Source organism: Nycticebus coucang, chromosome 22, assembly GCF_027406575.1.
Source record: "Nycticebus coucang isolate mNycCou1 chromosome 22, mNycCou1.pri, whole genome shotgun sequence".
NCBI lineage: Eukaryota > Metazoa > Chordata > Mammalia > Primates > Lorisidae > Nycticebus > Nycticebus coucang.
Genome location: NC_069801.1, coordinates 50,158,873 through 50,173,883, shown reverse-complemented (window position 1 = coordinate 50,173,883; position 15,011 = coordinate 50,158,873). Strand labels below are relative to the sequence as shown.

Sequence of the window (15,011 nt, the reverse complement as noted above, 5' to 3'; positions counted from 1 at the left end):
ACACTCCCCAGGGCCGGAGCAGGCCGGACCCAGCAGCAGGAGGTGGCACCATCCTTAGCTCCGAGGAGCTCAGGCTTGCTGACATCAGACTGTAGGCTGTACTACAGTGAGAAACAGAATGAAGCAGCTGGGTTCAAGGAGTAGGGCGCTGGCCCCATATGCTGGAGGTAGCAGGTTCAAACCCAGCCCCAGCCAAAAACTGCAAAAAAAAAAAAGAATGAAGCAGCTGCCCTGACAGCTAGAGCTGGTGCTGCCAGGCTAGAAAGAACAGAGGCTGTGGGCTGTAGGTGGGGTGGGCATTCCAGAGAATCAGCAGGGCTCCACAGGTCATTTCATTACTGCTCCCAGAAGGTCAGAGCTAGAGGAATTTTTAGCCAGAGAGGACAGAGCCTATGTCGGCCTCGCTCTCATCCACCTCCTGGCAGACTGTTATCCCCAGCACCTCCCATCCTGGTACTCAGAGGAGCTTCATTCTCTGGAGCTTCCCAGGAATAGCATATTTCCTCCCCTTTCAAAGATTCAAAAGAAAAAAAAACTAATCATGAAAGGAAGAGGAGCTGAGTGAAGGTCATTCAGCCAACATGTAAGCATGCAGGGGGCTGATGCTCCTGCCCCCAGGCCCTGCCGAGAGACCTCCCAGAAGAAGGAACCTATATGGAAGAGGGACAGGGAAGCAGGAGCCACTGAGCTTAGCTTCACACACCCAGATTTGGAGTTGGCCAGGCCCTACTAACCTACTAAACTCTCTCTTCTCTCTCACCTTTGCACGACACACCAAAGAGAAGTATGTACGCATGTGTTTGTGTCCGTGTGTGTCCTTTCTGTTCCCGTGTCAGTGAGAGGCCAGTGTCTCTACCCACATCTGCGACTAAGGCAGGGGAATTGCCTCTCTGCATGTGTTCTGCGTGAATGTGTCTGTGGAGTCCGTGGGCCTGTTTGTGCCTCTGCACATAAGCTGGTGTGTGCGTGCATGCTGGCGTATGCATGCAGTGTGTGCGTGCAGGTGTGCACAGGCTGGAGAAAGTGATCCCGGAGCTCCTTCCTTCCATGGAAGGAAGCCTCAAATGCTGCTCAGGCCTCTCCGGGGCACTTTATCCCCGTCTCTCCCAGGTCCCCAGAAAAATCAGCTCCATTTGGACTAGATAGAATTAGGAAGGACCTGAGTTTCCCTTCGGGCATTCTAGGGAAGGGCTGACAGGGATGGACAGGTCCAGACCTGCTATCCTTTCTCTTCCCTGACCCTGCCCTCCTCACACCTGGAGGATTCGCCCCTCCCTCCAGAAGCCAGAATCACTTTGAGCTGTCCCCTTTTCCCTTTCAGAGCCATCCTACACATGCCACTCCATCGAGTGCTCAGTAAATAGAATTGTTGAGTTGCTGCCACCTGCAAAAGGAGAGGAAGGAAGTGAGTGGATATAAGATTGAGGCAGTGAGTGAATGGGAGGAGAAATGGAGGGGCAGAGCTCAGGAAGTAGTAGGGAACTCAGGGAGGGCTTGGAGGACAGAAGGCTTCCTGGAGGTCGTGCCCCCAGAGACTTTTCCAAAGTACTGTGCCTCAGCCCACCCCTAGGGCTGGACATGGCTGAGTCATCCCCAGGTCCTCCAGTCATCAGGTTGCTGTGGTCTTGTTCTTTCAGTTCTGCCAACATTCCTGGGAAACAGGAGGCGGCCCAGGGGTAAAGGGGACATTCCCTAAGCATGGCTCAGGCTGGAGGTGGGGACACTCCTTATCTGTGCATGGCCTGGGGTGGGCAGCTCAGACCAGCTGTATGCATGGCCATGGCTGGCTCAGCTCAGCTCTGCTTGGCTTGGGTAAAGTGGCAGTGCATGGCCCTGGTGGGCAGAGGGGCATGGCACCTTTTCTTGGCTTGTGGAATTGACCTATGATCCTAAAGCTCAGGAGATGCTCTGAGAACATCAGTCCTGGGCTCCCTGACCACCTCCAGGATCTTGCCAGAAGGTGGGGAGGGAGGGAAAGATGGGGGGGGACCAGAACCAGATGACCTCCGGGCCTCCCTTTATCCCTTGCAGCAGTTGGTAATCCTGGGACCAGCCTCCATGACAAAATGGAGAAACAGAGTCAAATGCTGAGAGGAGAGGAGTTGAAAAAAATCCACTGTATTAGCTCAGAGTAGCAACAGCTCTGGGTAAAGAAAGTCTTGAACAACCACAAGCGTAGCAGGGGGCATATTGTGTCGTTCACACTCCTTCTGGGTGTCAGATTAGCTCTGGGGGCCCGTCCGAGTGAGGAGCATGACAGATGGAGTGTGTCCAGAGAAAGGCACCCGAATGTCAGGAGACCAGAAGCAGCACTTCTGGAGGTTCCACGGGAGTCTCCGCAGCCTGGCGGGCCCCACACCGCAGAGCTGGGAGCAGGCAGATCGGTGACAAGGAACTGCAGAACAGGGAGTGGTGTTCCCAGGTGGAGCCAGCTGCCCCAGGAGGGAAGTGGGCTCCCTGAGGGCATTTCAGAAAGGATTCTGGAAGTATCCTGAGGGTTGGACATGATGCAAGCAGGCCCCTTCAACTCTGAGGTCAGAGGAAGGAGGAGCTCTAAGAAACATGTTTGTGAAAGGAAATGCCTTTGGCCACCAGGAAAGGCCTAGCTGCCTCCAGCCTGGGAAAGGACAGAGCCCAACTTGAGGTCCTGGGGGCCGAGGATCTGAGTTCTGGTTCCATTCTGTCCCTGTCTCTGTGTCTGGCCTCTGCACTTCCTCTTGCCCAGACACCTGGGTCATGAGGCTGAGGTCGCCTGGCTCTGTGGAAGTCCTGCTGCCCTGAGGCTCTGCTTCTGCTCTGGGCCCTGCCCCTGCCCCACCCTCTCCCTTGCGGGACTCCTGGACCCTCAGGAACCTCTGTCCCTTCCCAGGGCTGAACGAATGTCTGCACAACAACGGCGGCTGTTCCCACATCTGCACAGACCTCAAGATGGGCTTTGAGTGCACGTGCCCAACGGGCTTCCGGCTTCTGGACGAGAAGACCTGTGGCGGTGAGACCTCCCCCTGCACCCCCAAGCAGAGGCTGATCCTCTTGCCAGTTCTGACCCTTGCTCCTCCCCACAGACATTGACGAGTGTGAGGACCCAGATGCCTGCAGCCAGATCTGTGTCAATTACAAGGGCTACTTTAAGTGCGAGTGCCACCCTGGCTATGAGATGGACATACTGACCAAGAACTGCAAAGCTGTTGGTATGGACACCCCAAGGGCAAGTGGACGGCTGTGAAGGGGGTGCAGGAAGCAGCGCTTTCCACATATGTGAGGAGTAGATGTGCACATGTGTGTGCACATAGAAAGCAGGCTGCACACATGGTGCACCGTGCCAAGAATGCAGTGCACGCTGATGCCCACACACACGCTGTACAGGGCCACTCAGTACAGCTCACAGAGGCCACACACACAGAATGTGGGCATGCAGACTGTGCACACAACATCAGCAGGACACAAACAGGATAGCCTGTGCAGGCCTGTTTATCCATCAGTCCCAACAGTGAAATTAATTCATTTTATTCAGTTGATTGTATTGAACACCTAAGATCGTTGTAGGCACTGGGGATTCAGCAGTAAGCAAAACACACAAATCCCATCTGCCTTCATGGGACTTCTATTTTAAGTGGGACAGACAAGAAATCAGAAAAATAAATAAAATACAGTGCATGGCAAATGGTGAGAAGGCCTAAGGAGAAATATCAAGTAGAGAATGGGAACAGGGAAGTCCTGGGGGGCTGTGGGTCATAGAACGGCCAGGGAAGTCCTTGCTGAGAAGGTGGCATTTGAGTGCAGAAGCCTTGAGTCAGGAGCATTCCTGGGTGTTGAAGGAGCAGCATGGAAGTCAGCGCCGTTGGAGCAGGACTATGAGGAGATGAAGTCAGGGAGGTGACTTGGGCCAGATCCCAAAGGGTCTTGTAGATGGTTGTCAGAGCTGATCCTGGATTGCAGTCTAAACTGGGGGAAGCCGCGGAGGGGTTTGAATAGAGTGTGAACATGGCGTGACATTTTAACAGGCTCCCTCTGATGACAGTATTGTGAACAGACTGTAGATCAATGTTTTTCAACCTTTTCTATCTCATGGCACACTTGAACCTATAGTTAAACTTCTGTGACACACAATTATGTTTATCAAAAAAAAAAAAAGTAAAAACAAGAATATACTTAATATGCTTTAAACTTCTTTTGAAAATAATTTAACTAATGGTCTTTACATTTTTTCATGGAGGGGCTGGATGCAGTGGCTCACGCCTGGAATCCCAGCACTCTGGGAGACCAAGGCAGGCAGATTGCTTAAGCTCATGAGTTGGAGACCAGCCTGAGCTACAGTGAGACCCCGTCTCTAAAAAATAGCCGGGCATTATTGTAAGCACCTGTAGTCCCAGCTACTCGGGAGGGTGACGCAAGAGAATCACTTGAGCCCAAGAGTCTGAGGTTGCTGTGAGCTGTGACAGCATAACTCTACCAGGGGCAACAAAGTGAGAATCTGTCTCAAAAAAAAGAAAAAAGAAAAGAAATAATTTTTTTCACAGCATCCTGGCTGAAAGTCACTGCTGTGGAGGGCAAGGATAGAAGCAGGGGGACCACAGAGAGGCGACTGTAGAGGCGGCTGGACCAGGGTGTGTACCGGGGAACAGTGGGAAGTGGGCAGACTGCAGGTAACTGTGGGGGCCAGCTACCAAGGTTTCCCTATGAATTGGATGTGCGATATGAGAGGAAAAAAAGGGTGTCAGAGATGACGTCAAGGCTTTCGGCCAAGCAACTGAAAAAATAGAATTTCCATTTATGGACCTGAGAAAGTTGGTGAGACTGCTTGGACATGTTAAGCTTAACAAAACTGTTCAGATGTCCGAACAGAGAGATTGAGGAGGCAGCTGGCTATTTGAGTCTGGAGTTCATGTGCACAAATACAGTATGAACATTCAGACCGTCACAGCACAGTAGCCATAATGCTTGACGTGTACCCCATAAACCCAAAAGCCTACCACCGCAACTGTACAACATATAAGACGTTGATTCGCATACCACATGTAACCTGTAGCCTGTTCTTACCCCTCAGAGGACACGGGTAGTATGTGGCACAGATGACAGGCATGCAGTGAAGACGGCACACAACTCTGCATGCACAAACCCACACATTAATACCTAACTTGTAATTATACAAAATCTCAGACCACAGGCGTACGTGGTCACCGTCACAGACTAAAATCCCTTCAACATGTCCCTCTAACCCAGCTCCTGCCTTTGAGGAAGTGAAGTGTCTCTGCTCTCATTTTGGGGTGAAAAAAATCACACAGTTGATCAGTGGCAGAGCTCGTCCTAGAACCTACCTCTTTGCCCCTTCCTGTACTCGGAGCCCATTTGCTGTGGTATTTGTACCACACCCTCCCTCATCCCACCCGGCTTTGAAACAGTCTCCATCACTACCTACAGACCACACACGCGGCCCCAGGCCCTACGTGGCTTTGTGCTGGTCCTCCCTTTGTCTCCAGGGGATAAATTAGCCTGGCACAGATGCACAGTGACAGGGACCAGGTGGCCAGCAGAGGTGTCTGCTGGAAAACTGAGAGGGAGAAGGCCCAGGCAGCTTTGTGGGCAAGTGCCACTCGGAGCTGCCTGAGAGTGGCCCTGTACATCTAAAACAGCCTGGAGTTGGCACGAGGCCTTCACAGGCCTCTGGGGCAGCAGCCTTCCATGTGGAGTATCCAGGAATATCTGTACCACTGATGATCTTCTGAAGATGTAATCCTAAGTCTAAAACTGGGTTTCGTGTATACGTGGCCAATCTGTCATCTGTCATACACGTCCTGCCTCTGCCACTGACTCGGGGGAAGAACGAACTCTTAGCTCACAGAACCCTTCATGCTCTGGCCCCTGCCAGTCCCTGCAGCTTCACCTCCTACTGGGTCCCCAAACACTTTGCCTAAACTGCAGATTCCTAGCAACCTCCCTGAGGAGTTCCTCCCCCTGTCTCAGCCCTGCTGTCTCCTCTACACTGGCTCAGGTGGATCCTTGAACTATGGCAGTGGGGGTGGGGTCCCCAGCAGAGAAGGTGGTAGTTACTGGAAGGAAATGCTTGTTAGGTGGAAGGGGCAGTTTAAGCCTCCAGGCCCTGAGGCTGGAATCAAGGTATGTTGGGGGGTGAGTGATGAGGCAGGCGGGACAGGGAGCTGGGGGTTGCACTGCACAAGGCCTTAAGTGCAGGCCTAAGGAGGAAATGGGGAGTCATAAAGATTTGGGGGGAATTTATATCCAATAAAAAGAATGAAATCCTGTTACGAATGGCGTTCTGCACGTTAGGCTTCTATACTCATGATTTCATCTGCTCCTCTGACCTGTGAAGTAGGAATTATCACCCCTATTTTATAGGAAAATGAGGTATCACCCAGCAAACCAGTGGCAATCCAGACTCCCTGCCTCTGGCACTGACCCTTTCTGTTTTGTTGTTTTTTTTTAGAGACAGAGTCTCACTTTGTCACCCTCTGTAGAGTGCTATAGCGTCACAGCTCACAGCAACCTCTAACTCTTGGGCTTAGGTGATTCTCTTGCCTCAGCCTCCCAAGTAGCTGGGACTACAGGCGCCCGCCACACGCCAGGCTTTTTGTTGCAGTTTGGCTGGATGGGGTTCGAACCTGCCACCCTTGGTATATGGGGCTGATGCCCTACCCACTGAACCACAGGGGCCGCCCTGCACTGACCCTTTCTCTCTTGGCCTCTCGGCAGCTGGCAGGAACCCGTCCCTAATTTTCACCAACCGGCATGAGGTGCGCAAGATAGATCTGGTGAAGCGGGACTACTCACGCCTCATCCCCATGCTCAAGAACGTGGTGGCGCTAGATGTCGAGGTTGCCACCAATCGTATCTACTGGTGTGACCTCTCCTACCGTAAGATCTACAGGTGAGTGGCATGTGCCCTGCAGCCAGGCCTGGGAGTGGGAGTGACCGGTGGCTGGTAGATGAGTAGAGGAAGGGTGGCCTCTGCCTCTGGTGTTTCTAGACAGAGTTGGGTCTTGGGAACTGGTGCAGAATCAAGGTGGATATGGACCTGGGCTGGCCTAAGCTGAGGGCTTTGTTGGGTGAGCTGCTTTAAGTCCCAAACACCCAGGCTTTGTCTGCCCTCTGGCGGCCTACTAGGGAAGTGCAAGACACAAGAACTATTCAGCCACAGCGTGAAGAAAAAAACCTCTGTCTCTAGGGAGGATTTTCAAGGCAGCTCACTTATCTGTGTGCAGGATCTCGGGGACTCAAAGATGATTTAGATATGGCCCCTGTGAGGGGGATAATGAAATCCTCTGTGATGATCATGACAGAAAGTACAGGGGAGGGCTCTGACCCAGTGTGGAGGTCTGGGACATCTTCCTGGAAAGCACTTCACTGTCGCTGTGACACCATAGCCAGGGGACTTTTGTGCTTGGGAAGCTCTTCACACACTTGAAGAGTGTTTCTCATAGGTTCTTCTCAAAGGCTTGTAGCCTGCCTCCCAGCATGTCCGGACTCCCTTGGGGTAATCACACCTTTTCTTTGTCCTGAGATGTACTTGGCAAGACTGCCAGTATCTAGGGAATGGGAGACACTGAGTCACTCTGAAAGGTGATGGCGGATGGGTGGGTCAGTGAGCAAATTCACCAAGCCCTGCTCACTGACACCGGATTCCTAGAGACCTACCTCCCCTACCACAGAGACATGCTCAGTTCACACTTGCACACCCAGAAAAGCTACAGCAGCGCCTGTCTAGCAGTTGTGACTGAAAGAGGCAGGATTTGATTAAAATCAGACTAAACATGGGCCTGAAGGAGGAGGGATCTAAGTTTACTCCCAGGTTAACTTGGGGATTTTCAGGTTTCTACCTTGGGGGTTTCACGGACAGTGGGGCTGCTCTCTGAGCTGGAACACACTGGCAGAGGATCGGCATCAGCGTTCTCCAGTCTGTCTCTCTGGCTGAGGGGAGCAGTTGTGGACATGAGGAGTTCAAAGTGTCCGTGGGACATCCAAAGGAGGGGAGCAGTCGGCTTTGCAGTATGGAAGTTAAGAGAGTTGTCAGGATTGGAGAGTCAGTTATGGACGGCAGTGGGCGCTGTGGAACTAACTGCCCTGAAATGGGGAAAATAGCATTTGGGAAGTGAAGTCCTGCCCATGGCTCCTCCTGAGTGTCTACTGTGTTACTGGTCCCTTCTTTCCATTCTCACCGTATAACCTTCTTCAGGCCCTTATCTCTCCCCTGGATGTTGTGATAGCCTCCTAACCAGTTTTTTCCCTGCCTTCCTCCCCTCTCCTTCCAGCCCATCTATTCCCGTGATGCTGCAGTGATCAAACATGCCTGTTTGGCTGGGTCCTCTGCCTCCCCTTACCCCAGGATAAAACCCTGCTTATTTAGTGTGGTGCTCAGAGCCTGTTGGGGTATAGTCCTTATGCATATTTCTAGCCTTACATCTCACATGCCCACCTCTGCCCCATTGAACATCTCACTATTCGAGAACACACAACCCCTGGGCATTTGCATGTGCTGTTCCCTTTGCCTGAATGGGCTTTCCATCCTTCAGGACTCAGCTACAAAGCCTTCTCCCGCCCTCCAGGATGACGTGATCTCCATCATCTCTGTTGCCATAGCCTCTAATGCTTCCCGTAATCCCATAGTATTATATCTGACTGCAAGTTTCCGTCCCCCACAGCTCCTCCAGGGTAGAGACTAACTTATTCAAGCCTGTGTCCCTACCCTGGTGACCCGGGGAATGTTTTGAATGAAAATTAGCCAAGTTCCTTTAAAATCCACTGCCATGGGCCAGAAGGAAGAGAGAGGGGGGAAGAGTGGTGCACAGACATTCCAGATGGGCACGTGGATAGAACCTCTCCTCCACGGCCATCTCTGGTTTCTCCTAAGTGCCTACATGGACAAGGCCAGTGACCCAGCAGAGCAAGAAGTCCTCATTGATGAGCAGCTGCACTCCCCAGAGGGCCTGGCAGTGGACTGGGTCCACAAGCACATCTATTGGACTGACTCGGGCAATAAGACCATCTCAGTGGCCACAGTGTACGGTGGCCGCCGGTGCACCCTCTTCAGCCATAACCTCAGCGAACCCCGGGCCATCGCTGTCGACCCCCTGCGAGGGTGAGTGTCCCCACCTCAAACTCCCCATTCTCTCAGCATAGGTGCTCAGTCCTCCTGTCTGTCACAGGAGCCATCTTCAGGGCTCTGGAAGGTTCTAGGCCAGGCATCCTCAAACTTTTTAAACAAGGGGCCAATTCAGTGTCCCTCAGAACGTTGGAGGGCCGGACTATAGTTTAAAAAAAAAAAAAACTATGGGGCGGCGCCTGTGGCTCAGTCAGTAAGGTGCCGGCCCCATATACCGAGGGTGGCGGGTTCAAACCCGGCCCCGACCAAACTGCAACCAAAAAATAGTCGGGCATTATGGCGGGCGCCTGTAGTCCCAGCTACTCGGGAGGCCGAGGCAAGAGAATCGCTTAAGCCTGGGAGTTGGAGGTTGCTGTGAGCTGTGTGAGGCCACGGCACTCTACCGAGGGCCATAAAGTGAGACTCTGTCTCTACGAAAAAAAAAAAACTATGAACAAATTCCTATGCACACTGCACATATCTTATTTTGAAGTAAAAAAACAAAACAGGAACAAATACAATCACACCGCCTCATGTGGCCCGCGGGCCACAGTTTGAGGACCCCTGTGACTAGGCTGTTCACACACCAGCCATGAGAAAGAAAGCCTGTGCCTTCATCCTGTTAATCCTGAGCAAGGGTTTTTTGGGCATTGGTCACCAGAGTTCTGCCTGGATTCTCCCTCTCACTCATTTTATCAGAGAGTCAGAGCATCTAAAAGCAGGTAGATCTCTAGAAATTGCCTGACAGAAGTTTCTTGGGGAGGAAACCTGTCCTCAGGATGCTGCAAGTGGGCAGAGACAGGGAGCTCATTTGCTTTCCATAGGGCCTGTTTCATTATGGGGCGGCTCTTCCCATTAAAAGAGTGATTTTCAACTGGTGTGCCAGGGCACATAGGTATGCCGTGAGAGAATCTTAGGTGTGCTATGAAAAATTTTAAAGATCATTAATTAAATTATTTTCCAAAGAAGTTCAAAACACAGTACGTATATTCCTTTTTTTTAACTCTTCTTTTTGGATCAACATAATTTAAGTGTGCCACGGAAATTTAACTATAGGTTCAAGTGTGCCGTGAGTTAAAAAAAAAAAAAAAAGGTTGAGGTCAGCACCTGTGGCTCAAAGGGGTAGGACGCCACCCCATGTGCCGGAGGTGGTGGGTTTAAACCCAGCCCCTGCCAGAAAACTGCAAAAAAAAAAAGGTTGAAAAACACTGCATTAGAAGGTGGTTTTTCCCCTCTCATAATCCCGAATCTGTCTTCCTGTAACTTTCCCCATTGGCCTCTCTGCCCTACACGGACAGCCAGCAAAATTTGCAAACTGAGATCACTGGGCCTGCCCTGCTTCTGCCTGCCCACCTCCATCACCACCCCATTGCCCTCAGTCTCGGGGCCCCTCACCCCCTGCTTAGGAATTCTGAGCTGAACAGGACCCCGCCTCTCATCAGGGGGAATGTCTTGAGATAGCATCAGGTTTTTAGCAGTTGTGTCCATGTAAAGTTTACCAGAGTAGCCAACTTCTTCCTGCTGCTGTGTCCTTAACTGTTACATAATGATAAGAAAACTCTCTTCTTCAAGAGAGGTGCTGGCAAGGGGAGTGGCCTATGAGAGAGTGTGCGAGGGCTTGGGAAGCACCTGGCAGCTGCCATTTACTGGTGTGTGGCAGGTGTTCCCAGCCCAGCGGGAGGCACTGAACGTTCTAGTTGAGCTCCCACATCAACCCCATTCCCTGTCTGCTCTCATGCGCACTCTGCCCCCCAAACCATATAGTTATGCTCAGCCCAAACCTGATGCACTGTAGATCTGTCACGGTCCCAGCCAGAGACCCACTGCATACTCAAACCGAGGTAATTGGAGGAAGGTTTAATAAAGAGACTATTTACAAAGAAGTGGGCAAACTCTAATGTACAGTGTTGAGTCAGTAACATGGGCTACTACAGCCCTGGTAGGTCTAAGGAGATGGGGGCAGGGAGGGCTGGCCAAGTTAGGAAGATCATCACTTTCTCTTCTATAAACCAGGAAAGAGGCTGGGCGAGGTGCCTCACGCCTGTAAACCCAGCACTTGTGGAGGCCGAGGCAGGTGGATTGCCTGAGCTCAGGAGTTCCAGACCAGCCTGAGCAAGAGCAAGAGCCTATTTCTACTAAAAATAGAAAAACTAACCGGGCGTTGTGTCGTGCGCCTGTAGTCCCAGCTACCAGCTACTCAGGAGGCTGTGGCAGGGGAATCGCTTGAGTCCAGGAGTTTGAGGTTGCTGTAAACTATGATGCCACAGCACTCTACCAAGGGCAACAAAATGAGGAAAAAAAACAGGAAAGAAAGCGTTGACTGGGGGTCCTTCCCACACTGACACTCTAAGGGTCCAAAGTGGGGGAGACGCTAACAGACTGTTCAGCTGGGGCTGAGTGGACTCTCAGGGGACACAGAGATTCTCTTTAGTTCTCAAATGAGGTGAGGGCAAAAGCACCTGCTAATTCTGAGCTTTTATGGTGCCCAAGGATTTCAGAGTCTTCCCAGTCCCCACTGAGCATGATCCTAGCTTTTCAGTGGGTCATTGAGCCCTGTGACTCAGGCCACCCTAATCATGTCCCCAGGAATAAGTGAAATTGCATTCTTTTGTCTTTTAGGTTCATGTATTGGTCTGACTGGGGATACCAGGCCAAGATTGAGAAGTCTGGGCTCAACGGTGTAGACCGGCAAACACTGGTGTCAGACAACATCGAATGGCCCAATGGAATCACCCTAGGTGAGCCCCGCCTTTCCTTGGTTGCGAGGCTATTCTAGCACCTGATCCTGACCACCAACCAGGACTCTAGGCGTCTCATTTCTGGGCCCCCTGATGGTGCCATTGATCCCTGATGGTTGCCCTAAGCTGCCTCAGTGTGAGGCCTGGAAATGTGGGTAGGGAGGGAATACAGAGGAGCAGAGCTCCAGGCCCACGTCCTGGGTTTCTGGCCTGATCCCTCTTCCCCTCTTCCCTCCCAAGACTTGCTGACCCAGCGCTTATACTGGGTTGACTCCAAGCTCCACCAGCTGTCCAGCATTGACTTCAGTGGGGGCAACAGGAAGGTGCTGATTTCCTCCATTGACTTCCTGAGCCACCCCTTTGGGATAGCTGTGTTTGAGGTGAGTCCCGAGAGGGGAGGGATGGCCCCACTAGGGGGTGAAAGCCAAGAAAAGCCTTGTTCAAATAGAGCTACTCCCTGAGACCTGTCCAAATGTAACAAGGAAACCAGCTGACTCTTTTGCAAATAGTGTGTGGGCTGCCTGCACACAAAGGCTTGGCGGCCCTCATCTGCCTGGCAGCCTTGCCTGTGGTGTCCTCCCAAGACTCCATCTCAGAGCACTTCTTGTAGGGGAGTTGCTAGGCAGGATGTTTCCTCTCTGTGCCCTCAGCACCCAGAGCCGTGCCACAGACATGGAAGGTCCCCAGTACAGGGAGGAAGGGAAGGAGTATACATTTCCATTTACTGCAGAAAATGGGCCTGAGAGATGCCATTCAATCCAGCACACTTCTGCTGACCTCTGCCAGACCCTGTGGTCACAGAAGTGAATCAGACACTATTCCAGTCCTCAAGAAGTTCCCAGGAAGGTGAGGAATCAAGACCTCTGACCCTAACAACCTTTCTTTTCCTGGAATGAGGAAGCTAAAACCAACCAAAGTCTCACACAGTCACCTCTTCCCCGAAACTAACTCTGCCACCAAGGGGAAGGAAAGCAAGGGGCCAATGGTCTGTGATGGGCACTGGCAGTAACTGCTTGGAGCAACATCGCCCAGCACTGCTCCAAATTGTGGGCAAAGCTCCACCTCTAAGTCCATCCCCCCAAAATGTGTGGTGTGTTTATGTAAAGTATGTATATGTGTATATATAAATGTACGTGCTGGTGCTTATGAGTGTAAGCGCAGCTTGCACACCAGTGTGCATTGAGACTGCTTATTGAGGTACAAGTGTGCCTTCATGTGTACAGGTGATATTTAAGTGTGTCCTGGATCTGCGTATGAGGATGCACTGTCATTCCTGTAAATGTGGGTTTGCCTACAGCGGCGCATCTAGGCTTGTGTGGACTCATATCTGTGCATGGCCGGAAGCTGTAGGGGCCCAGCAGGGGACCACAGCCCTTGGTAGCGCCACATCCTCTCCGGTCCTGCTCCTGTGCCCCAGTAATGGTAATAGCCATAAAGATCCAATTTCAGGGTTCTGCTGGGCTCCAGGTAGGATGCCCAGCCAAGCACTGCTGAGTAGCTTTGTGGCCTTAGACCAAAACACAGAATCACCAAATAATGCTTTAAGACAGAAGAGAACCAGGGAAGCGTTCATCACAGATCAGAGCCTGAGAGTTCCACGGCAGTATAGCTCAGAGGAGATTTGAGGGACAATTCTTATGGATGTGGGTTGGGGCTGAGCCCTCAGGTTGAAGTCGTGGGTTTAGCTTCTAGGCCTCCCATCCTCTGCATCTGTACCCCACAGGACAAGGTGTTCTGGACAGACCTGGAGAATGAGGCCATTTTCAGCGCAAATCGGCTCAATGGCCTGGAAATCTCCATCCTGGCTGAGAATCTCAATAACCCACATGATATTGTCATCTTCCATGAGCTGAAGCAGCCGAGAGGTGAGCCATCTCTGACCCTAGGCCCCAGGCCCCTGCCTGTGTCCTCTCCCTCCACTGGGTGGGCTGTGCCCACCTTCATGTCACAGCTGAGCACCCCCAGGGGTGATAGTTGCAGTCCCTCCTGTTGGCAGATGCTGTGTCACCATGGATTTCGTCTCATTTTACCTTAAGATCTTTGTGAGACAAGGCCAGGTATAAGTGAACATAGAGATGTCTGATTTTTGCCAATCCCACAAAGTGTGTAGATATTTCTTTTAACAGATGAGGAAGTTGAAGCTCAGAGAGGCAAAATAATGTTAGCAGGTAGCAGAACTAAAACCCGAGCTCAGGTGGGTCTGATTCTAAAGCTCCTTCTGGTGTGATACATTGCTCTCATTTGCCATGTGTACCCATTTTGCAGTAGTATGTTGTATAAGCTAATGTGTCCTAGGGCCATATAACAAGGCAGCTTGTCCACTGGGAATAGAATCCAGGAATCCTACGGCAAAGGTGTCCCCTCCTCTACCTCTAGGGTATATATACTATGTTTAATTTCAACTATAACTGAGGTGTCTGCTGCCAGGGTGAAGGTGAGAAAGCAAAGGAGAGTAAGGAGATATAAGATTGGTCCTGATTCAAGATGTAGAAATCTAAATGAGAGGCATAGCTGGAGTCGTGGGGGCAAAACCCATGGGCTTTAGGTGCAAGAGTCCTCCATTTAAATTGTCTCTAAAATTCCTGGAGGTCTAATTTTGCCAAGTGTATTCTCTGTGAGCCTAGGTGTCTTCATCTATCAAACTAGGACCTAAAACCCACCTCTCAGGATTATTGTAAGGATTAAGTGAGAGCGTAGGGCTAAAACACCAGGTGCAGCGCTGGATGGATGGTACTCAGTGAAAAGTAGAAGGAAAGCTTTCTGAGCAAGCCAAGTGAGAGAGCCATCCTCAGGAGGCAGGAGGACCTGGCGTGTCCCGTCTGTGCCCCACCTGTCTCTCTCTCTGCCATTAGCTGCAGATGTCTGTGAGCTGAGTGCCCAGCCTAATGGCGGCTGTGAGTACCTGTGCCTTCCTGCTCCTCAGACCTCCAGCCACTCTCCTAAATACACGTGTGCCTGTCCTGACACAATGTGGCTGGGTCCAGACATGAAGAGGTGCTACCGAGGTAAGCAGAGTTTCCAGCAGGGGGGGATCCATGGCAGTGCCAGACCCGACCCTGCTGAAATCTTTCCTTGGCTCCGGGCCCCAGTAGGCTCCGGGTTTTCCTCTCTCTTCTCTGGCTACTCACCACCTTTGCAGGCTCCTCTTTTTCACCTTCCTTAAATGCTCACAACCCCAC

The 15,011-nt window shown here is 51.6% G+C and overlaps 1 protein-coding gene across 11 annotated transcripts in view; it reads left to right on the top strand.

Moving 5' to 3' along the window:
- LRP8 (LDL receptor related protein 8) overlaps window positions 1-15,011 on the top strand; it is an 80,069-nt gene that overhangs the window by 52,591 nt on the left and 12,467 nt on the right. For 6 of the 11 annotated variants that reach the window (XM_053576508.1, XM_053576506.1, XM_053576515.1 and 3 more), the window contains 8 exons: window positions 2,870-2,989; window positions 3,063-3,188; window positions 6,709-6,883; window positions 8,864-9,091; window positions 11,714-11,832; window positions 12,073-12,212; window positions 13,556-13,697; window positions 14,685-14,837. In XM_053576508.1, the coding sequence (XP_053432483.1) occupies window positions 2,870-2,989; window positions 3,063-3,188; window positions 6,709-6,883; window positions 8,864-9,091; window positions 11,714-11,832; window positions 12,073-12,212; window positions 13,556-13,697; window positions 14,685-14,837 (1,203 nt within the window). Of the gene's footprint in view, window positions 1-1,637; window positions 1,677-2,869; window positions 2,990-3,062; window positions 3,189-6,708; window positions 6,884-8,863; window positions 9,092-11,713; window positions 11,833-12,072; window positions 12,213-13,555; window positions 13,698-14,684; window positions 14,838-15,011 lie in introns of all 11 variants that reach the window. The other 5 variants (XM_053576507.1, XM_053576505.1, XM_053576514.1 and 2 more) reach the window with 1 other exon arrangement.